The sequence below is a fragment of the Acanthaster planci genome, linkage group LG08 (genome assembly GCF_054643075.1).
Source record: "Acanthaster planci isolate LZ-2023a linkage group LG08, COTS_SCS, whole genome shotgun sequence".
In the NCBI taxonomy this organism is placed as follows: Eukaryota; Metazoa; Echinodermata; class Asteroidea; order Valvatida; family Acanthasteridae; genus Acanthaster; species Acanthaster planci.
This window is the reverse complement of record NC_141784.1, coordinates 1,303,210-1,327,492: the sequence shown is the minus strand read 5'-3', so window position 1 is coordinate 1,327,492 and position 24,283 is coordinate 1,303,210. Positions and strand designations below refer to the sequence as shown.

Below are 24,283 nucleotides of genomic sequence, written 5' to 3'. Positions count from 1 at the left end.
GAGTAACTTCAGAAGATACGTTCGGGAATGTTTCACACATGAATTGAGTAGTCACTATTAGTGCAGCAGTATTAGAATAGATGACGGTAGAATCCGGTGTTATTGCATAACAGGAGTAATTTCCTTTGTCAGCTGAAGAAACACTGTCGACTTCAAGCGTGTAAATCGTTCCATTATCAGTACGATTCAAGTACACTGTGTATTTTCCGACAAGAGATGAATTGGAAACTTCATTGCACCTTGCCAATTGCAGGTCGATTGTACTGTCATGCAAGAGCCCCTTCCAGTAAATTTTAACATCTAGGCAATCAACGAAAACGTTGGAGTGACAAGTGAATGTCGCAGTTCCACCCTCATTCACACTCTGGCTCCGTGGAACCAGAGCGATATTCTCAGGTTGTGATGATGCAGACGAGATTAAAAAAATACATACAAAGACTGCAAACACAGAAGAGGCCATGGTCTCTCTGTAATGTCACAAAACCATGTGAACTCACAAGTAGATCTAATTCTAAAACAAATGCTACAGTGTCGTTATCGAAATTGATAGAGTATGTAGGTTGTGTAGTCAGTACGTTCTTTCTGTCGTCGAACTGATAGTTTTGTTTACTCACGCTTTCAAAGAGGGAAGTAACAAAACTCGTTGAAAACTGAAAGGTTACGTCTTTCTAGGCTTCGTGTATGATTCATCAGTGTTGACAGCATAAAGGTGTCTCAATAGTTCCTTTATCGTGCCAAAATATCTGAAGGAATAAATACTTGGGAAGCCAAAAAAGTTTGTTAATTCTTTTATAAGCCCAAGAACAACACTGTTGTCAGATCCGCGTGCAGGTTTGGTTTTCAACCCCCACCTGAATCCATGGGCTGGGAACCGGACTTTACGGAGTTCTAAGATATATCTCCTGCGTGTCTCGAACCAAAAACCCAGTGGCGTGACTAGGGAGAAATTGCCGGGGAGGACTTTTTCAAGGGACACTGAAAGCCAATGAAACTAACGACTGGTAAAAGGCTGTGTATATTTTGCACTTCGAAATCTTGGTATCTGGGGGGAACGGACATCCGCTCCAGGGGGACACGTCTCCCGTGCACTCCCAAATATACCTCACTGAAAAAACATCTCCCTGGTATCACTGGTGAAATTGTACTTTCAACCTAAAATGAACCTGGAATGAAACATTCGAAAATCCCAGCGTTGTGTAAAGCAAAGGAGTATGCTATTATGAGTTGGATTTCGGAGGCAGCGCTTGCAATTTGTCTCTTCGGGTGGATGTGAGAGTTAGGTTTGGGGATGCAGTATTCTAGTTTGGTATGGGGAAAGTTTTTCTAAAACTGGGGAAAAGGAAAACCGCAGCAATTTTGGCCACTAAACTTGGTCAAAAGATAGGAGAACTCGATTCTGCCTCGATTTTGGGGCTTTGTTATGGAGGAAATATCCTAAATCGCATTTCAGAATAGGAAACCTGACAAACGATCCATGGATCTTGTATGCAGAGCGTGTCGGGGTACATAATCGAATTCTTCCAAATCCAAGCACAGCACTTAGTAATCAAAATGAGCAATCACGAACATCAAATCTGTACCAAGGACATTCAGAAATGATCCATAAGGGGGCAGGGATCAGGGTAGAAAACACTCCTGGCCAATTCATCTCTACGATTTTTGTCCTTCAGAAAGACCGGGGGATTCCAGCCAGTGCTCAATCTCATTAAATACATGCTCCATACAAGAAACTCCGAAGTTTCAAATGAGAAAACAATTGGATTGAATTCCAGGTGATTCCTTTTCGGTATTTTTGTCCATCGACAGAATCGCCATGGCCGACATCCTCCTTAAAGCAGCTTCAAAATCGCAAGTTGATTCGGAACCGAAGGAGGCGCAGCACAATTGTTGATTTATGCAAGTGTACTTACCTGTAGTATAATCGAGATTATACAAGTCCCCCTCGAGTCAGAATCGACTCCCACCCAAAGCATGATTCCTCATGATTTGCATATGATTTTGACATGTTTTCGATGGCGCATGTTAGGTCAAGTCTAGCCCAGTGAGTTTGCTGACTATCGATTCTTTAGATGTTTAACTTTTTTCTCTTGATATGTATGTCTAGTAATTTACTAAACAGTTGTGTATGATACTATAAGATATCATGAATTTATGAACCAATCAAATGACACGGTAAGGATTGACACGGTAACCTGTTTTGCAAGAATATACAGCCCTTGGTAGCATTTTAATTCCATGGATAATCTGCATGAAAAGGTATCAATTAAGAGAAGGCTGTAAGCAACAATTGCAATATTATCTACAATTAAAGATACATAAAGTCAACGATTAATATCTGCATACCTCGGTATTATACAGAAACACTCAAAGTTATCTTGAAATGTACAGTTTCTACAAGTATTTCCGATTAAATGCTACTACAAAATCCTTTATCACTCCTTGATCATGAAGTAAAGCTGCTGTACATATCACACCTACTGCAGTGCACTGTCTGATACGTTTCTCACTAGAGATTGTTATACGTCAGGTTTTAGTCACTACACACTTGACAATTAACCTATTACACATAAATTTACATGTAAAAGTCAACCAATTCTAAGAGAATTAGCTTTGCTTTTAAGTATTTCCCCGAGTTCCCCGGTCAAATTAGTCATAAACATTGAAGGAAAGACACTTCATTTTTTGTCGCAAAGAAGAACAAATTGGGCTCCTTCCTTCTATGGTGTTGCTCCTCTACAGGAGGAAGGCGTCTTCATCAATATCCAATTTCTAACTCTAGCTGCTACACGGGATGCGTAAGACTGGTGAAAATATAAATTGCAAATAGGTAGAGAAGAATAGAAAAATTCCCGATTGAATCTAACATAGAAACTGAATAAAATTCGAGAACAGAAGTGAACAATCACTCCATCGAATATCTGGGATTCTGAAGTAACACAACTGCTAACTTACACCCCTCCCCAACGTATGGAACTTATATGACACCCCTGTTAGGTTAAATGCACTGGAAATGTGTACTTTTTAAAACATTTTAAAATTATCCATGCTACAACTGAGGACGTTGTTCGAATATGTCGTCCACGGAAGGCACGGTTCGGTGCATTTTTTGTTTTCTTTTTTGCAAAAATTGTGAATCCTGAATTCATTTACTGACAACTTTTCCGAGAAATGTTTGATACTTTGCTTATTGCTATGTACTTGCATAGCAACGTGTTACCAAAGAAGAGACAATTTAGCCATCAAATAAAAAATGCAGGATTTTTGTTCACTAGCTGATCTAACACTGAGGCCCTATTCCAGGAATAACATCACACTTTTGTTCATAAATAAGGTTAATTAAGATACAAAAATGCATTTTGGAGGTTTCTACCAAAAATTCCATCGGAGCCACCATTTAATGTCATAATGACAGTAAGGAAAACTTAACAGCCACCGACACCGCACTCAAAGTTCATCATACAAACCAAAATGAGACAGCCTTGCATTAAGAACAGAATAATACAAAGAAATTATTACAAACTAGAACAACAATTACCAAGCATGAATACAGCCCAGAACAGTTTAAATTTTCAAATAGATTCACTCTAACAGAGAAAAATACAGATAAACAACCTTGCAATTCAAAATCTTTAATTCGATCATTGTATCCTTCAAAAGGTAAATAGAAGTAAGGCTTAAGGTCGGTGAAAATGTAACCTCGAAGGCGTGTCGTAATAGAATGATAAAATCCTTAACCAACCCGAAACTGAAGAAACTCCATGGAGTATAAACACTTGTTGTAGCTATAATGAAATAAAAACCAATTCTGCCTTTGTATTCAGCTTTAAACAGAAGGTTGTTACTACAGTTTTACAACTCATATTTAAATTTCCATCGCTATCCTCTTACGCACTTTCACTTGTATACTTCTACTGCTTATGAACCCAAGTATTCCTTATTTATCGTGCGATGCACCATACAGTCTAAAATTAAAGACATCTTTAATTTTGGACATGTAAAGTCAACATTTTCATTCCAAAATTGAGATATCTACATCAGAAATAGAGGCATGCTGGAATGATTTGCACACATGGTTAATGATCCCTGTGCAGATTTATCCCATGTTCAGCTCACCAGAGTCAGACACATTCAAATGTATCCCAGGGAGAGTACTGAAGAGGAGAGTAGGCCTATGGCGAGTCGTCGTCGCATGCAGCTTTATGTTTTTAAATGACATGCGTTATTTCAACCAATGGCCATAGAAGACGCCAAAACGTAAATCATTTTATATGAATAGCTGGTTGCGGCCGGTTGAAACAAGAAAGTCTTTTTGGATTCGGCTACCGGCTGCCGAAGGCCCACGTTTAATATTTGCATCTGCGCAGTGACGTAAATCTGTGCTGGAAATCGTGGGGATGTGGATATCATGTTCTTACTGTCACCTAACTCATACGCACTTTGACCCAAGACTGGAGTAACAAAACCGCAATCGCAAACTGAAAGATTTTTCTTCTGCGTGTAGGCTTCGTACAGGTTTCACCAGGCCTTGGAAGACGCCAAAACGTAAATCATTTGCACACGCAGTGTTTATGTTATGTAACTGTCCAGAGTTGATCCTTTTATCGTGCTTAAATATCCAAAAATACATTGACGCGTAAAATTGGGACTTTGGGATATCGAAAACGACACTCTCTTGGCAAACAAGTAAGCTCGTGAATTTTGAAGCACACGGATAGCACTGTATACGGTGTTCCAAATGTATTTCGTTGAAGGGGTAAACTCACAGTATAAAAAGAAAGACGTTCTCTGGATGTTTTACAGCTCTTTTCATGACAAGAGAGATCAGGAAATTACACCCATGCGCCTCTACATGAATACGTAGATACTACATTGAAATGAAAGACAACAGTTGCCATTTGTGAATACAGAACACCTGTGTTTGAAACAAAATCGAAAGCGCTGCACATATTTTATTTTCGGTTTTTATGTTATTTTTGATACGGTGCAGCATAGCTCGTGGAATGTGTGATAAATATTTATTTGCATGCATTGGGAAAGTTTTCTGCTCATGGACCGCACTGCGCGAAATCTGTCGACCCAATGCCACGGACGTGTATAGTAAAATCTGGACTTGCAATGCCCCTAATCAGCTTACAGAGTCATTGAATCCACTCGCGGCCATTTTACCGAGCCGAATACAAAGCTTTCCTAGCAATGCCCGCCTTTGTTCTTCCTGACGTCACTAGAACGGATCCAACCCACGCCTCTGTATTCGGCTCGGTAAAATGGCCGCTGGTTGGCTTCTTTTTCATACAAAGGCGTTGCAAGTCCAGGTTTTTTTTATATACGTCCGTGCCCAATGCACTTTTGGAAAGGGTCGACAGATTTCGCGCATTGGGATTGGAGGACGCGTTGCAAACTCTTAGAGGCGCGCTAATATTGTGAATCACCCGTATTACGCAAATATACATAAAAGTCAGTCATTCTGTGCAGTGAACCAGTGCAGTGATTGGCAAACAGAATTGTGCAGCTCTTAATTGTTATGCATCGAGAGTTGACAGGGCTAATGTGGCAAGAATTTAAAACTACACCACGTGTATGTAGCACAGTTGTATTACAGTACTAAAATACTCTACAATCACGTACATGAAACATTAGTATGGTTCCTGTTCATGAATACTCGTGTTTTAGATTATCCAGAACTAAAGCTTAGTGATTGATTATGAAACAGTACGGTTAGGAATACAACAATTCTAAAGTATATAGGATTTGAAATTTTTCATGCTTGTTATAGGCCTACATCATATTGTTCATAGAAATCTTTCAATTTATGATTAAGTGATGTTAAAAGTACGGAACATTAATATGCAAATTTTACTGCTATTGATACGTGAAAACAGAGGTACCTTTGTAAAGTCACTGGTCACAAATTGTACAGTCCACACCAAGCAGGACCAAGAGAGGGCGCAATTTTCCGATCAACGGTGGCTGCTCATGTCCTCCGCTGGTTCAAGAACATACAGGCACACCTACTACGTACGTCTCGTTTATTTCATGGACATTATCAGCGGCTGCACAAACATAATAGACCTTGGGGGGAAAATTTAAAAATAATGCAGTGCTCACCAGAGGGTATGAGGTTAGTGGTTGAATGTTTGACCAGACTGCGCTTTGGTCTAAGCTTGCTATATGGGGGTCTGGCGATTGGAATGCAGAAATACCTTTTGCAGACATGAGCCTCGCTAAGGGGGCAAGGGGGTGCTCCCAATAGAAAAAAAACCCGAAAACCAAGTAAAGGAACATGACGAAAAGGGAAAGTATGAAAAATAGAGCTGAACGGGAATAAAACTCACTAATTTGCTGGAAAATCCCTCAAAACTGAACCCCCCCCTATTTTTTCAGCCGACGAGTGCTTCTCACGGAAATTTCCCAGGAAAATGGGTTTGCTTCCCGCGGAAAAATTCCATACAACACTCATGTTGGCAACGCGATATCGAGATTGAACATTGCTTATTAGAATGGCTCAAATTATGGGCCTCAGGCTGGACCAAGAGAGGGCTCTATTTTCTCAGCAGGCTTCGGAGGCTCCTTTGTCGGAACTGAACTTCGCTGGTTCACAAACGACTAGGAAATGCATGCACGCGTCACGGTTGTATCGCTGCCAACAAATTGAACACCTCCGACCGACGTGGCTCTTAATTTTTCAACCGATGACTGGGTGCTTCTGCTCGAAGCGGATACGATGATATACTTTCAGGTTTCAAATGCGGCATTTCGCTTGAAAAGACTTGTTTGCTTATCGCGATGGGTAGTCGGGTTGGAAGCTCACTTATACATGAGTTGTCAGTACTGTCTCTATCCCTTGTCAAACCAAACCTTTCCATCACGCACTAATGACAATTCCTGGGACCTTTCTATTTACGTGTATCCCTCGTCTCCGTTTATTTGATTGAATTCCCATTTTTAAAAGCTGTCTATAATCTTGTGCTGATTTTCTTTCTAGATTCAATCTACAAACGCCACATGCATGTAATTTTCATTGGTGTGAATCAAAACTGATTCAACATTTAAAATTGTTTTAGTGAACAGTCATCTAGATTTCCTCCAGGGCTATCTCAGTGTGAGACGTCACCCTGGTACCCTGACAATCCACTGACTTCACTGCATTTGACAGGCTTGAGGGCGTCTCTTCTTCACTACAGAAGTCTTTGTCTTCTTCATCCTCTTCCTTGCTTCCCTCTTGAGGACCTTTCTGAGTGCCCGATATTGGTGTTTCCTTAGTCCTGTGCACACAAGCCAGAGTACAGACGACGACGATCTGAATTTTGAACACAGGAAATAGGTTCGTTTCATTTCAAACCTACCACACATTGAAGCCATGTGGCTTCCTTTCCATTGATGCCATTCGGTATTCGATTCTTTTAATTAGATCAAATTGACATATTACTACAGTGCCTTGGATTTGGTAATAATCATGTATTGGGCGATTAATTATCTTTGTTTTTATTTGCACCAAATTTCAAAGTAGTATGCAACATCAACCATGGAAATTCCCAAAGCCTAAAAATGAGATGTCCTCACCTCTGCAAAGTTCAAAGCAGAGAAGACGATACTGAATACAGAGCGTGTACTGTAAATCAACAGAAACCCAAAGCACAAGATGGCTAGAAAGAGGACCCACGTCAAAGTGCCGCAGATGAGGCGTGCGACAACTTGCGAGCTTGGCAGTCCATCTTCGGCACTGCAGAAGTTGACTTTCACAGCAGCAATGGTGGTAATTGTGTTGTGGGTCAAGATGAGACCAACAGGGACGAGAAATCCAAGGTACAACGGAAGGCCAGGAACCAGAAGGCAGCTGGCGAATGTAAATATGGACGATATTAGCAGTATGCAGCCTGCTTGCGAGAGTGAAGTGGTAGCAGAGAATGTGCGCATGTTTGAACCTATTTGCTGGAACAAACGACCCCCTGAAAACAATATTTCTCCAGCAAAAGTAGCAACATATTATATAGACGATAAGAGGACTGCTTGTGTGACTTCCGAGTGTTTGCCTAGAAAGTAGACTATAGACCATTTCATTTCACGACAGAAAGCTTGCATATACAGTGTACATGTACTATCGCGATCGTGCAACCTCGTCGCCCTTATCAGACGCTGTGATGACTTACGGTATCCTTGCATAAACTTTTTGTCAAGGAAGAAAAGGGTAGCTAAGAATTATAAATTACTCCTTGTGTTACTAACCAGAACACCAACATCAACGCTACAGTCGTGCGAACACACGAAAGCACCGACCTATGTTCTTCAAATGAAATAAGTTAAAATGAACAATCGAAGAAAATGCATCCCTGGGAAGCCAATTAAACCTGATCCAGATCATTAAAATACAGGAATACAACTCAACACCCACGGACGCCCCCGTCCCTTTGCACCATACTCACAAGTGCACCCTTTAATAAACTTGACAGCCACCTGCATTTTGATGAGTCACAGTATGGCGGCAGAGGCATTTAACGATTGCACCTGTTCACAACTGTGGTGACACTGCATTAATGGCTTCTTTAAACTCGCTAGATGAGTTTTTAGCCTCGGTGCTGACCTTTAACAGTGACGAGTTTTCTTTTTTAATGTCTCCCATTATGGGCAATGCTCCAATTGACATGTCCGTCTGTGGTTGCAAAGTTGCACAGTCTACTCACCTATCCACACTTCCGTAATGATCCAACGCCAAGGTCACTGTTATGCCAGTCACTATCAAGGGAGAGGCTGGGTGTAGAAATATAATTAATCACTGAGTTGAAAAACGAAGGTTTCGCAATTGGCTAATTGACTGATTTGTGAGTTCAGGAGTGATTGGATGTAAAGACTCTCTACTTTGCCCAATAAACTGCAGTACAAAGTCATCGAGCTACAAATTGTTAGAAATGCCGCGTTATGGGAACACCAAGGTAATGTACAGATTACGAAAATCTATTGGTTAAGAATCGATAACACCACGGTTCATTTTCCTTGATATCTTGAAGGATATCCCCATTGCACAGGAGAGCGACAATGCTTAAAGATTACATTGTTTGGCGAGGACCTATATCCCAGACACTCGAGTGTCCACCCCGTGAGCCCCCCAAATCGAAAGGCGCTTTTCCCTATAATTATGTGTTGGCAGCGCCCTCAAGTCCGGATGTGTAGACCCTAAGTTGCCGAGTGTCTGTGCAGCAGACGGATATGGGGAAAGAGATGGGAAGGGGAAGTGCCCCAAACTCGCACACATATAAATGCGGCCTAAATACATGTACATGTACATATGCGTACATTCTACACAGTCTAACTCCCAAAGACCATTCAAAAATAGATACATACCCCAAGCCACAAGGCTTGTGAGGATAACACACGAGGAACTGTCTGTTGAGGAACCATGCAGCATGCTGTTGTAGATATGTCTGACCTCAACGGCTGTCCACATCAACGTGGCTAGGGGTAAGTAATGCAGCAGGGCAGCAACAACCACGCAACCAGATCTCAAATGCTGAGAAAGTGAGGTGAAACCGATCAAAACGGCAAAACGAGATTAAGGTCGAAAACATGACTCCAAACGATGTCCTTGCCTTACGTAATCTATTAAACAAGTGGACACCAAGTGGAATGTATGAGCTTCGAGCTGGACCGAGAGAAAGAGCAGTTTCTCTTTTTTTTAGCAACGGAGGCTCCTTTGGTTAGAACTGAACTTCGCTGATTCACGAACGACTATGAAAGGCACGCATTATGGGATCGCATCGCTACCAGCAAAATGAACACTCCCTCTCAAATGGCACTTTTCAACCGATGAGAGGGTGCTTCTGTTTGAGGCGGATAGTTCAGCACCTGTCATTTCAGTGCGGTAATTTATCTTCAAGGATTGGCGTTTAAAGAAGAAGTGTTGTGAGACTTACCCGTGCATGATCGACACCAGCTAAAAACACTGCATAGATCATCAGCAGAGAGAAGAGGAACTGCAGAAACACGTGACCTGCTTTACCGGCCCGCGCTTTTCTGTGGGAAAGGAACCATGAATATCAAATCTAATCAAACTGACGGAGGCTGCATCCTATTATGCTACATTGAGCAAGGTCTGAGTCTTCGGCCTCTTGTAGCTCTTGAAACCGCTTTCGGACGCGGTGAGATAAAAATTGCTGCTAACCATTACGGTCAGCCGAACTTGCATGAGCGGCATTTTGTGCGACAACTCTGGATATGGACTAGTTTTTCAAGAGAAGTCGGCTGCCTATGTATGAGTTGAAATGAGAAAAGTAAGGGGCAGTGGAACAATTTCCTTCATGCACAGGGTGGTGTCTCTTTTATTATCTATGGTTCTCACGTCTTGGCCTTGAGGAAGGGTAGGTCGTTAAACAAACAAAAAAAAAAAACAAGACAAACAAGTCCCTGAAAACAAGTATGGACGCTAAGTGGTCATCAGTGATTTGAATTTCCATATCGGTATAGGTTTAAATCAAAGCACTTGTATGTTTACGTTCATAGAGAGGATATTGTCCTATTTTTGTGTGTACACGGAATATCATCGTATAGACTCTACCACTCAAAGTCGAATTCTTACCTTAGAAAGAGATACGCGATAATTACAATCAGATAGGTACTTGTTGATCCAATACAGCTTATCTGAGCAATCAGATCAAGGCTGCCACGATTCGTCTGAAATTCCTCGCCTAACTCCTGTTGACAAATCAGTCATTGGTTTAAAAGTGTGCGATCAATTCAATCGGAGTGTTTCAATCAGTTACCCAAACACAGCCCTTACCACGAGTACGGCAAAGATGGCCTCGTGATTGCAGAGGCATGTGTATCTTCCATTGGTCAGTCCCTGAAACTCGCAACCGATACTCGACCAATCACCGACGCCACCCTCTAGAGTGAAGTCCCAGAAGACGCATGTCGCCGACTCAGTGCTGCTACTTGCTACAGTCTGTGAATCGTTCGTGGAAAATAAAGTGTATCAAAGCCCACGAACAGATGCTAACCAGCAGCTCTTAAAGTTTCTGTCCTATGTATAAGAACAAGAACACTAGAGGAAATGCATCGAAGATCAAGCATCTTCAATTTATGTATGACCGTTCTTCTTTTAAAGGCTTTTTAATCTTTGGGCCTACATATCAAAAGAAGACAAACAAGAGGACATCGACACGTTGACATGCATCGAATGATCCTTTAATGAACAAAGTAATCCTAGGTCTGCAATTATCACAAATAGCAAAATCGTGAATTCAAACTCATAAAAAAGAACAGAAATTCATGTTATTTAATTTTACACAATGCTAGCAACAAATTCCTTAACAAATATTTAATTTGAATACAGATTTAGTTATAAAAGTTAATGTGTAATAAAACATTACTTAATTACCTCGAACTCTATAACAACTGGCTCTGACAGATTTACAAGTGTAACGTCCTCCACGGCCAATGAGATCACAGGGCCTGGTACCACGACTGCAGATTGGTTCCCGGACTGTGAACCTTTCACAAAGGCTGATGGAAACATAGTGTCATCAGCGTAGATGATGAAACTTACATTCATATGTGGAAGTGAGGTGTTTCCTATGGAAAATATTTAGAAACGGAGGACATACTTAAAAGAGATCTGACTCTGACAGTGATGTCACCCAGAAGCACAACAGCAAACAGCGAAAGTGAGAGCAATTAGTTACAATTAACTTTTAGAACGACATTTTAAAAGACGACACACATTTACATACCGTCTCTTTCAGGTAACCTTTTCACCATGTTCCCCGGCAATGTTACTGCTGCCCTCACACTGTGACTTTGCAGTACCTCACCGCCATAAACTCTGACCTCTGATCCCACCAGCCTACTGCGGCCCGCTTGTGTTGACCCTCGTTGCTCAGAGGTAAGCCCGTCCTCCAAGATGAAGCTCAGACCATTCCTCGCCCAAGATAAGTTGGCGCTGACTGCTTCAACGTGGATGGAATCTTTCTGAATGTGGACCACGCCCTTCCGTGCAAGCGTTGCAGACACGTGTTTCTGAACTGTCCGCAACATTGAGACCAGACTTTCCTTACTAAGGTACTGAGATTGTTCGAAGGTTGCCAAGGCTTTTGCAATATTATCCACGGTATCGATAACTGCATTGGTTACCTGCACAATAAAAAGGAAATATTCTCAATGTGAAAGTGGAAAATTGATCCTTTGTCGGGAGATAGAACCTTGTAGGCCTGTGTGTTTTGATGAAAATGTACTGCCTGTATTTTATATTTACATTGTTTAAAATCTTGATCATCGTGTTATGTGGAAAAGTTTCAGATAATAAAATCCGAAAGTGGAGTTATTTATCCGTCATTTTGGTTGCAATTCAATTTTTTCGGTAAATACTTATAACAACCACGGCGTCCCCAAGGAGGCTTCCAGGGAAAAAAGGAAAGCTGCCATTTTAATCATTACATTTGGTTCTCCATCAGGGCCTAAACGTGTGATGTTGTTCAGGATCTCAACCACTGCGTCAATTCGCTGCGTTGACCAATCCTTGTAGGACTTCTCCGCCAGAAATTTGGCTACTTCCAAGACATTGTGTCGACTAATTGGAATCTGACAGCAAGAAAATGGTAAAATTGGTGACTTTACTCAAATGTAACACCGATTTCTTTGAGCATGACCAGTGAACTGTTTTTGGACCCAAACAAACAACATACCTGCGCAACATCTTCTACAGTCACTCTGCTCCTGTTCTCTCCGCAACTTAGAATTTGAGGCGCTTCCCAGGTTGCACTGCTGGCTAAATTATCAAATGTGCAGTGTCTGACGGCTTTTGCCCAACCAGCTGGAAAACAAAACCAAACAGAATCAAGTCCACTGAAGGATCTTTATGAAAGGGTGAGTTCCAGCTTTTTTTTAACCATCTGTTAAAAATATATGTAACTGATTTTTGGACAGTTTATGAACACTACAGACGTCGATGACATACATGCGTAACCGACACTTCAAGAAAGCTTTACCTTTATTATTGACCAACAAGTCGGCAGCAATTATTGTGCATTCGGAAAAAAACAGACAACATATCTGACTCTGTAATCGACAACCTTGAAGCCCCGAGGAAACGATGAAACAAGGACTCGAGCGTCTTTCAAATTGCAGTAAAATACCTTGTCAGTTTTGAACCTCTGACAAACTCTTGTATCTTGGATTAACTACTAATGGATCAGCCAATGGCCACTGACCAATATTAGCAGCTTCCGACAGATTTCTTTCTAAGATGGCTTCAACACCGTTAAAGTCAATTTCGACTCACTGGCAAGAACTGTCGCAAGAATTTTTTCTGCACAAATCAGACGTTGCATATAGTGTGCAGGCTTCTTGGTACAATTGCTTATATCTCCACCAAATATTCTTCTTCTTTTTGCATTATAGTCTGCGTATGATGCCGGTTTCAAAGGAGGATGTTGGGGGGCAAAGAGGGTCCTAACCGAGAAAAGAAGGTTTCGTTTAGTGTGAAAAATAATGAGAGAAAGGCAATGGTTTGGGAACTATTTCATTTCTGTTGCTTCAATTTTGTGTAAAAGCCCCCAAGTTTATACCTCCCCATTGGAAAACAAAATTGGTCCTCCCCAAACACTGACTCTGGATCCGCTTTGGTTTCCTCAGAATGATTGAACTTGCACCCAATGCTTTGTTGCACTTCAGTCAGCAAGCTTTCATGACACATTAGGCCTACAGGATCAATTACAGTTAAGTAATTAAAATGTGTAAACAGGACGGGAATAGCCTGCCCTCGTTACGTTTATGGCTTCAAAAACAGCGCTGCGCATATATATATTATTCTATTAACCTTTTTCTGTGTAGATAGGGCATCTTTGGTAGGACTCGGCGTGTGACCCTGCCTCAGTGACTGGCCAAGTGAGCAGACCATGGGTAGCATCCGATGTAACATCACTTGGACAAGATCCTACTTTCATCTCTATGAACACAATAGTGAGAAACAAAGTGATCTTAAAGCACAGATCGACGCACCATAACTGTATATGATTCAAGCACGAATAAGCCAAGGAAAACATGGGACCAGTGCTCTACTACACGGCCATGACTTGAAAAAAATATAAGTTGACGAACAACCAAGAATACAATCCAGGGAATATTGTGTATCAATGTCAAGCATATTCCGATTGGTGTTGCTTCATAACTGGTGTTGAAATGTGAAACCATGCTGGTATATCAACAAGAACGACGGGGCGAGGCCGATCTCAAACACCAATTATCCATTTGCAGTGGTAGTTTCAACACCAAAAACTGTCTGCAACGCAACCACGCGCTTCTTTCTGCGCATGCCCTTTAATTACGACAAACCTGAATAACAAGTCAAGAGCAGGAGAGATTGGCTGCATGTAAGGCAACTTACTTTTGACCGTGACTGCAAATGTGCAGAAATTGGTGTTCAGGGAGCCGTCGGTAGCAGTATAGGTGAAGACATGAATGCCGAAGCCGAGCTGAATAGGAGGACTGTGGGGGACATTGGATATGGTGGACACGATGTCGGAATTGTCTGTTCCCACTGGCTCCGTCCAGTTTGCTGTGATGTATTGGAAACCATATTCAGCCACTTTGGTTATGTTATCTGGACATGTGATCGTTGGCTTTTCGTCATCTGTTTTGAAGAAAAATATACGGAACATGTAAACTGTACTTATGAACAGCTCAACCTTGTAAAGTCTGGACTGAAATCTATGTTTTTTTAAATGATGGTGATAAAGTCTTCACGGGTGAGTAGTCCCTCTTTTTAAATCCTCGCCTAATATCAAAGTCCTCATGCAGTTCTCTTACCCATCATTCATGTACATATATACGAAATTACCTCGGACGGACACAAAGAAGGTACATTTGAAGTTGGAATCAACCTCATCCAAGTCAGTTACAACATATTGCACTGCTGTATCTCTGCCATGACTGATGGCAAACTGGGAGGTAATGTTGAAGGAACTACCGCTCTGGCAGGGGTATGGACTGCTGTCTGCGTCAGCCGGAACGCATCGCGACGATTCCGTAGAATGGTTTAAAGGAAGAACTAATGTCGGCTTGGTCCAGAACACAGAGGCCACTGATTGGCCTAGAGGAGCGATGACGTCAATGGTGGGCTGTCCGTTGGGGCGTGGCACTGCTTCAGGGGGAGGGCAAGTGCCACCAAACACTTCGAAATTCTCTGTGTATTGGCAGAACAAGGATAAGATAAAAATGATTATTTATATTATTTATACTGATTTTGTTTATGATCTAGGGAGTTACGTATGCAAAAATAAAAGCCACAGACAAAAATGCATCATGGCATTCATAACTGAGTAAAGATTGACTTCTGATCAAAATACCCTGCACCATTAATAAGTTAGTTTTCTTCCCCAAAATGGCTGATTGAAAGCATGCCAGTCTTATTATTAACAAAAGCTTGGCCGTCATTATGGCGCAACGGACACACACACAAAAATGAAGTCCTTAATTTGAAAGGCCTTTTTTGTATTGATTCCAGACGAGAAAGTTACATGTAGTTTGGAAAATTAATTTTCTCCCAATAATGAAGTGTCGTTCTAATGCGCTCACTTCAACGTGTCCTACCAATGATTGATAAAGCACACAGTGTCGAACAGTGTAAAATATCAGGAAAAACAATATTACTATTATAGGCGTCATTATATTGTGACATTTAATGACGGGTAGCCGATTTCGGTTTTTTTAGTTTAACAATGGAGTTGTCTTTAGACAGAATATGAACTCAGACTTTCCTCAAACCATTAAAATGACTGTGAGACGTGGTTGTTTCAGGTGTCTGAGTTGTATTTCCAAATAGGCCTATACTTGTAAGATACTCTGGTTCCATTACTACAACAAATTCCGTCAACTCTACAATATTATCAATGTTCCAAGTACCCTTGCATATGACACCAATTATATTGTGGCACAAAAGCTGTCGGTTTCCCCAGCCAGGAAAAGAACAATCGGCCAGCTGAGTCTCGTTACCGGAACAGTCCACACTTTCCATGAGGATTAGACCGGTTCCGTCTCCGTATATGCTATGAAAGACGGAGGCGCGTGCACCGTTAAATCCAAGCTGATTGCAAGCGACATTAGCCTCCTCAATGCCCCAGTTGTTGGTATCTGAGCAATCTTGTATTATTCCCCAGTATCCTTGGAAATACACTTCTAGTCGTCCCGCTTCGTAAGACAGACCCCCGGCAAGACGAATGGGGTAAAAATCAACTGCAATTTAATCATGCAAAAAAAATTATATTAGCAAATATCAAGTTTCAAGGATCAAATCACGACCTCTGCTGTAATATTGAAAGTCGGTATACTGAGAGCAATAAATTTCAGCATCACTGGCCTTTATGTTCCACTGTACATATAAAATCCCATAAAGACTTGATTTATGTCAATTTCTGAACCCTGAGATGACAAAGTGCTGGGAAAATGTAACATGATGGTTGTCACACTCTCTTATAAAAGTTTATTATCACCCAATTTGATTTTTGCCAATCCTTCTTTGATAAAACAGAAATAGAAATGGAAATAAGCTGTGGTTGTCTCAATTCAGTGATTACCAAATGGTTTGTAATGACTCCTATTTTAAACACGACCACCGAGGCGACAACGTTCCTCGGTGGTGTTGTCTACCAATTTTGGAGCTCGTGTGAGATAAAGTGATTTTTACCAAGGTCCCTTTTTACCGGATTCTTGACAGACTACTCCTATTTTCTGGTAACAAAACACTGAGGACCGATGTTTGCCACTGTTTCTCATGCAACTAGTCAGGCTCTCCTCGTCACCCAAGCAGTGAAAGCTGGTCTGGTATACTGGGTCGGAGTCGGACTGCCAGCTGACAGAGTTCACTGTTGGCAAGCTGTGCCCTTCGAAACCGAGCTGTCGGCAAACAACTTTAGCCTCTGCCTCACTCCAGTTTTCATCGCAAACTACACCCCACTGGTTGAGGTAGAACAACTGGATCAGACCAGACTTAGGAGTTAGGCCGCCAATCAACCGAATCGGGAACACGCTGTAATGTTCTGCGAGAAACAAATTTTACGTTGGGTGGAAAGAAAGCCCAAAATGTTGGCGTCACTTTACGTTTCATGCATCCGTTTCAGTAGACCTATACTGCTGCAGTGATGCACATGAGTTCCCTGCTTAACTGCACCTTGAAAAAAGTGAAAATCCTACCAAGTACTATGGGCTAGACAACTTCGACTTATGAGAGAAAAACAGACATTCAGAGAGCCTACGGTGGAGGTAATTATGTAACCATCTCAAGCTTCCGAGCTTCAATTTTAGCGCGGAAAACTGAAGTACACATACATATAATTGATTTCTTTCATCTCAGAAGCCAAGAAAGGAGATACTAATTCTGATCGAAATTTCTGCATGTGTTTCTTTTCTCTTTAAAAGTGGTACATAAAAAACTAGTTCGTCAAAACAAAGCAAGTAAATTGAAACTCCTGAACAAAGCGTGTCACGTGGTTGCAAGTTTCTTCTAGAAAAGTCGAGAACAATCCATAATCGTATCACATATTTTCACTCTGGTGCCACGTGCAGTTGCACGCCTCTGTTTATAACGGACCGTGCTCAGATTCAAATAGTTTTGCACGAATATGGTGGAACCAACCTGTTGAGCAAATGACTCCTAGACGTTCATTGGAAAAGAACTGCTCAATGCCCCAACGAGCATAAAAGCAGTCAGCAAGTCTTTGTTCATCACCGTTGCACCTGACGTCTTCCAGAAACACACCATCGCTCCCTTGCATTGACGATGGAGTGTGCAAGTAAATGACAGCTTTGCTCGGGCCATGTAGGCCAAGCTGTCGGCACACGACACCGGCAGCGGCATCGTCCCACTCGTTGCTAGAGACATTCACCCATTGGCCATTGAAGAGTATTTCTACAATACCCTCTGTGCTTGAATTCCCGCCAATAAGCCGGACTGGGTACTCTTTGGCAGCTGTGGGGAAACAAGCAAGACAAGGTGTAGTCTGGAACCCAAATTTGATTGGGGGAAAAGAAATTGGATGGTCAAAGATTTCATAGCACTGGGATTAAAGTAATACTACAAAACAAGCAAAATTCTGAAAATCGCTGTTTTCAAGAAGTGAAAATATCCAGAAAATCGACATTTTCAATCTTGAGCTTTTCTTACCATTTTACTTCCTTTGATCCAAAGAACAAATAAGCAGAGTTTCAAGGCAAAGTGTTGTTTACTTTCCTAGTAACTGTAAACAAACAACTAACAAAAAGCTTAGTCTCTGTGTTTCTTCTGTTTTCACGAAGTAACACGTGAACAGAAAGTCACGCTGAATAGAGACACAGACAATTTTACACAATCCCTGCATGAGTCTGTGTGTGTACCCATGCGTGCGAATGATGAACGTTCGTCTGGTACGCGTACTTGCACATGCGCGAAATGCGTAGTACCGACTGAACCTTACGCATGCGCGGAAGAGCTGGGGCGTGAAGAAGTCGCAGATAAGGCAGTGTCCGAAAAGGGCTTCGAAAGCTACGGCTAGGTCTGCTGTCTGCGCGTCTCCATGCATTTTCAATGGTGCGTAGACCTAGACCTAGCTCTAGACAACACAACTGACAGAATGTGGGCCGAACAAGCTTGGAGGCCATTACGCGCATGCACAAATGCGTACTTTTACACGAACGTAGGTCGTTTACGAAATGCGACGGAAACGAGGAGTTTCGCAGAATTTCCTGCAAAATATGTTGTCTGTGGGCGTATTTAGTAATTTCAACACAGCATTAATGGAATTCGGGATACAAGACACTTGTGACCGAAATTTGAGCTGTCTCCGTTAGGTAACAATTTGAGAAAACCGTTGAAAACAATTTCGCACAATAGGAGGACGTTATAGTCGCAATGCAATGTAGACGACGTCCAGCCTGGGCTAGTCTCTTCCGCGACTGTCTGAGTCTTGACGTCTACGTTACAAACGACCAGGCTTTAAACGAAATGTAGCATTTTTCTTCAAGCGCGTATTTTTTTTCGCGAAGTGACAACAAGTGTGTATAATGCAACAGGAAAAAAAAGGACCTCCGGGTTTTTCTTTTTCACGAAGAGAGGAAAAAAATATTAGTCTTTATGAATGAATAATTCTATAATCAAAACACTATATCTGCTACTAAGTATGGATTAGCATTTCGAAGTCTTACATTTCACGACTTTGTGAAAAATTCTTCAATCCGTCACAAAGTGATAGGAAATTTGTATTTTAAAAGTCAGTATTTTCAAACGCGTTTATCCCGGATTTTCTGTTTGGCAAGATTGTGAGGTTTTTTGTCACTTCGTGAAAACAACGACCATTGATGTTAGTGACACATTTCCGCTTCAGAATGGACAACACAAAAGCATCTCACCCATTTGGCACATAACACCTGCATACTTGAAGCAGTGGGCATTCCATCCATTGTAGCCACAGTCAGCTAATTTGGCCTCATCACCTGTGCAATCAACATTCATCAAGTAATCCACAGTTTGACTCTGTCTGTTGTAAATTACAGACACATTGAGACCGTGGAAACCTAGTTGTCGACATACGACGCTGGCGTCTGCTGAGTCCCAGCCGTAAGAACAGACTTTACCCCAGCGGTCATTAAAGAAAATCTCGACAACACCATCTGTGTTAGATGAGCCATCAACAAGCCGAACAGGAAAGTTGCTTTCTGTTGATAAAACATTCAGTTACACTGAAGAATAAGAATATTCTTCTAAATTCTCATCAACATCTTGACATATAAACCACAAGGCAAAACACTTCATAATTAATGTAAAAAATGTTACAGGTAGTTGAAGGAATGCACCAAACAGTGTTTTTTTAACTAACTTACCCGCCTGGTGTACCACATGTATGCCTATATTAATGTACTGCTCATCTCTTGCCTGCTCGAAATTTCTTCTTGCCAAAGATACACAAACATTACATTAGTTTTCATCTCCCAACCTCACATTTCGCAGACTTTAGAAATATACACATGGCAGGGTATCAATGTCTTGGGTTTCTTAATATCACTGATTGGTAAACGCTTTCTTTCAAATTTTACATCATTTGAATCAGCTCGAAAATATTTTTCCTCCGCTGAAGTGAGAATCAGAAAACGACCCTTCAGTGTGTTGCAAGCAATACTGTGTGTTTTTGTTGGTCTCTTACCCTCTTCACATTTAACGAATGCAGCACGTAGAGGACGAATCTGAATCATTCCCCAACCAGGGAATGTGCATTCTGATAAGTTTCTCTCCAACCCAGAACACTGGACATCGTCCATGGCACACCCATTTGCTTGTCTAGTAGCATTTTTGTACGCGATGGATGGTCCAGAGTATCCAAGCTGTCGACAGACAACGCTTGCTGCGGCCCTATCCCAGCTTTTCCTCGCACAAACCGCAGCCCAGTGTCCGTCTAGATATATCTCGACCCTGCCTGCTTTACTAGAAGCACCATCAACAAGTCGAACTGGATGGTCATCCACTGAAATAAAACGAATATCATAGAAGAGATGAGGTGAGAGGTGAAGTGAATATCTGCCACGACCAATTGTTCTGGACGGGAAAGGGATATGGGCTCATGAAAGTAATTATATGAGCGATTCACAAAAGTGTGTCTCCAAGAGTTTGCAACGCGTTGGCCATCATAACGCGCAAAATCTGTGACCCTTTTCAAACGCGAATTGGGTCAACAGATTTTGCGCATTGTGTTTGGCCAACGCGTTGTAAACTCTTGGGGATCACTACTGTAAATCGCCGTATCCAAAAAGCATTATGTTCACCGAGTTGAAGGAAGAGAGGGTGCGGTTTTCTTTGTAACAGAGGCTTCGTTGGAAGTAACTGCGCATCATTGGTTCAGGAACGACTATGCAGTATTGCAGTCTCATCAATACCACCAAAATGAATATTCCCGATCAACATGACTCTTTTCAACCGCTGAGGGGGTGCTTCTGCTCGGGGTGGATAGTTTAACCATACAGTGGATACTCAGCTATGCGGTGAAGGACTTTATCGAAACTACAGTAATAGGTTGGAGATAAGCATGCTGTTGATTGGTAATGATTGGAAAGTTTAAACCCAAACAAGTCTTACCTGCCTGACAGACAATGCCTACCGCTGCGGAAAGATGTGCGAAGGGAGCAGAGTTGAAGACGGTGGAACCCGTACAGTCGGCCAATCTTTGTTCTTTCCCAGTGCAGCTGAAGATAACATTATTAATTGTCGGAAATCTATGGTCGTCCGCATCAAAGAGATCAGAATATACGGTTCTGTTGAGTCCACTGAAGCCTAGTTGTCTGCATGCCACGCTGGTGTCAGCGTCATCCCAAACCTCTGAAAGGACACCAGACCACTGACCATCAAAGTACACCTCCAGAATGCCCTGACTGTTGGTTATTCCACCGATTAGTCGAACGGGAAGGAAATCGTCTTCCTCTGTTCAGGTTAAAGAAAGTAAACTGTCATTGTTTATACTAGATGAAAATAACAAATGGAAAATTGAGCATAATTTCCGTGAAGTGTGTATACTACCTCTACCACTACTACTACACTACAAAAACCGGGGTGTTAAATTTAACAACCGCTGTGTTATCAGAAGACTACACCAATAGTATACTTTTCACTGGTGTTAAAATTTTTGTGTTATTTGGTGTTGCTTGTAACACCTTCTAGTGCACTGTAACACTTATAGGTGTGCAAAGTAACATCATCAGTGTTAAATTAATTAAAGTAACACCCTATGGTGTGGTCATCTGATAACACCCAAAAGTGATGATTTTAACACCCGACTTTTTACAGTGTACTACTACTTAATCTCATGCCATGACGGCGTTGAGCCAAGTTGATCCGCTGATTGCCTCCACCTTGCACGGTAGGGAATCAGTGCCAGGGCGTCCTCAAGCTGGAGAGCGATCTGCTGGAGGTCTTGCTGCATGGACGACCTCCTTCCACCGGATGTGGGAGCGACCGCGAGGACACCGTTCCAGCCGGACAAAGTTGGGTCGGCAGGACGACGAAGAATGTGGCCGAGCCACCTCACTGAGCTGGGCGAGGACACCGAGCATGTTGATCTGGCCAGTTCTGAGGCGTAGTTCATCGTTGGAGACATGGTCTTGCCAACGCACCCCCTCGATGGTGCACTCAAACAGTGCACACGGGTCCATAGAGTCTTTAGTTCGAGTTCGGGCGGCCTGTTCTTGACATGGACCCGGGTTTCTTTTTCTCGCGCTCGAACGGTGGAAACACGACTCAAGAACAGTGTTCTCGACACAAGATCACACACCCTCTCCTCGTCAGGGTTTTACAGGAACACACATAAAAACCTCGTGAGATTTTGATTTTGAACAGCTGCAAAAAGTAGAGATGGCTTCCAAAGCCACAGACAATGGGAAGTTTTGCAAAATTAACATTAAGTATTTCCATAACACAGAAATGAATGTTCCTGTTTAAGAAGAAAAGAATTCAGCCCATCCAAACATTAACTCTCGAATAACGCATCAGGCTGCCGCCATGTTGCATGTTGCTTGCCCACTAGCTACCAGCCCCGGCGTTCGAGCGGCTGACCCACAAACAACAAATCGATCAGTTCGTGAACATACGAAAACAAGCAGAGAGCGAACTCAGGCTAGCAGGCACGTCTCGGCTCCGTACAGTAGCACGGACTGGAAAATTGAACACACACAGTTTGTTGTGGCGAGAGATCTCACGTCGTCTCTACAAGACAAACAGCTAGAGCCACGGCTAGACCGCCAGTCTTGCACACGTAACCGTGATTTTGAAAAGCATGGGCAAACAATCTGGTTCGTAAGAGTGACGTCACTTTAGTTTAAACCACGCCCACAACGCACGTGCACTGCACATAGAGTTAGAGCGTGTTCACCTTTGACGAAGTCACGAACCAGATTTGTTTTCATGTGCTTCCAAATATGGTCACTTGTTTGCTCTACGGTACTGTTATCTCTTCTTGTCAAGTTTTGCAACCGCATTGTTTGGAATCCCTTTGGGCCAGATTACGTAAATAGAGGATTTTTTCCATCGAAAAATGGCTTCATAGAATTTTATGGCTCGAATTCTTCAACTTTGTGTAAATTCCCAAAACCGAGGGGTGAATTTGTCCATAGTTTTGATTTTAGTCGAGTGCCGTGCAGATCACTAATACTCATGTAGTTTTGAATCGGACCTAAGGATGTATGGGTGCATTCCACCAAATCGTTGTATTTCTGCGCGCGAGCTCATTAATATTTTGATCCCACGGGGTTTTTGCAATAAGACATGCCATAATCAGGAGGGATCATAGAAATATTACTATAAATCTCGAATTTGGGACTGCTAGTTTGGGTTTTTCTTTCACAAAAAGCCAAATTGCGGGTCTGTTTTGGATACAGGCCGGCGGCTCAGAGCTGTGCGCATAGATTTACTACTGTTTGAAAGGTATCTTTGGTGGAAAAAATGAAAACAAATTCGTGGCTAACCCCCCTAAAATTGAAACGAAAAGTGATCCTCTGGCCATAATTTGAATTTCCAGTGAAAAAAAACGGAGGACAACCCCTTCCCGAGAGTCAACCGCGGCGCTATTCTGGTCTGATTTTGCACTGTTTTCTATGGGCAAGAATTTGGTGCAGTGCAACCCTATGCACGCACATCATTTTTTTCCAGGACTTGTGACATACGCCCTCTATTGGCCTTAGCAATCACAAGCCATTTTTAATTAGAAACGGCACGTAAAGGCACGATACGACGAACGACGACACGACGCGACAGCACGACGGGACGGTACGACGACACGACGCAACTGCAAGACATGTATCAGGACGCGACAGCACGACACGACGGCACGACGCAACGGCATCAAGAAACAACGCGACGGCACGACGCGACGCCACGAATGCACGATGCAACACCTCTGCTGCACGACGAAATGCATTAAACACAGTATAAAATTAATGAGAGAGGAGGCGACGCCACGACGACGGGACGACGCAACACAATTTTTAAAGTAACACCAAATAACACCAAAATAATTAAGACCAGTGAAAAGTGTTGATGTAGTCCTCTGACAACAGTGCATAGTTTATGTCCTTAGAGTTGAACCTGACCTGATTTTCTTTTATGGAGTACTGCAAGCTAGCATTTTTCAGACATGCATTGTTGCGTGATGGAATCAATCACAAATCTGGGCTTCCAATCAACTATTTTTCTTACCTATTTGGCAAAAAACTTTGACAGTATTCTCACTGCCGCAACGCACTGTACCCCATCCACTCCTTGCACAGTCAGCTAAGCTGTTTTCATGAC

The 24,283-nt window shown here is 42.2% G+C and overlaps 2 protein-coding genes across 3 annotated transcripts; both read right to left on the bottom strand.

The window, feature by feature from the left end:
• Positions 1-6,896: 6,896 nt before the first annotated feature.
• On the bottom strand, positions 6,897-16,434 carry LOC110978050 (adhesion G protein-coupled receptor G7-like). 2 transcript variants are annotated; one of them, XM_087139738.1, is made up of 15 exons: positions 15,889-16,434; positions 14,825-15,169; positions 14,372-14,617; positions 13,805-13,933; positions 12,672-12,799; positions 12,424-12,567; positions 11,721-12,120; positions 11,369-11,562; positions 10,769-10,933; positions 10,568-10,683; positions 9,906-10,005; positions 9,337-9,502; positions 8,679-8,745; positions 7,561-7,834; positions 6,897-7,297 (listed from the first exon to the last, which is right to left on the bottom strand). In XM_087139738.1, exons 1-15 carry the CDS (start codon positions 15,998-16,000, stop codon positions 7,073-7,075), a joined length of 2,811 nt encoding a protein of 936 aa, XP_086995864.1. In that variant the 5' UTR covers positions 16,001-16,434; the 3' UTR covers positions 6,897-7,072. The 2 variants fall into 2 exon arrangements, with proteins under 2 accessions (XP_086995864.1, XP_086995865.1); XM_087139739.1 differs by having other exon boundaries at positions 7,661-7,834.
• A 231-nt stretch (positions 16,435-16,665) lies between these two features.
• LOC147798287 (neurotrypsin-like) lies at positions 16,666-19,666 on the bottom strand. The gene is made up of 3 exons (XM_087139952.1): positions 19,366-19,666; positions 17,618-17,950; positions 16,666-17,021 (listed from the first exon to the last, which is right to left on the bottom strand). The coding sequence occupies exons 1-3, from the start codon at positions 19,466-19,468 to the stop codon at positions 16,666-16,668; spliced, it is 792 nt and encodes a 263-aa protein (XP_086996078.1). The 5' UTR covers positions 19,469-19,666.
• Between the last annotated feature and the right edge of the window lie 4,617 nt (positions 19,667-24,283).

Excerpts from the sequence above, each read along its gene's own strand:
- LOC110978050 (XM_087139738.1), bottom strand. The coding sequence starts at position 16,000 with ATGGAAAGTGTGGACTGTTCCGGTAACGAGACTCAGCTGGCCGATTGT. Across the intron at positions 11,563-11,720 it reads AAGGTTACCTGAAAGAGACG|GAAACACCTCACTTCCACAT; the intron begins GTATGTAAATGT and ends TATTTTCCATAG. Across the intron at positions 7,835-8,678 it reads CATTACGGAAGTGTGGATAG|CTGCCTTCTGGTTCCTGGCC; the intron begins GTGAGTAGACTG and ends TACATTCGCCAG.
- LOC147798287 (XM_087139952.1), bottom strand. The coding sequence starts at position 19,468 with ATGAATGTTGATTGCACAGGTGATGAGGCCAAATTAGCTGACTGTGGC. Across the intron at positions 17,951-19,365 it reads AGGTGTTATGTGCCAAATGG|CTGCCAAAGAGTACCCAGTC; the intron begins GTGAGATGCTTT and ends GTTTCCCCACAG. Across the intron at positions 17,022-17,617 it reads AGGAGTCATTTGCTCAACAG|AACATTACAGCGTGTTCCCG; the intron begins GTTGGTTCCACC and ends TGTTTCTCGCAG.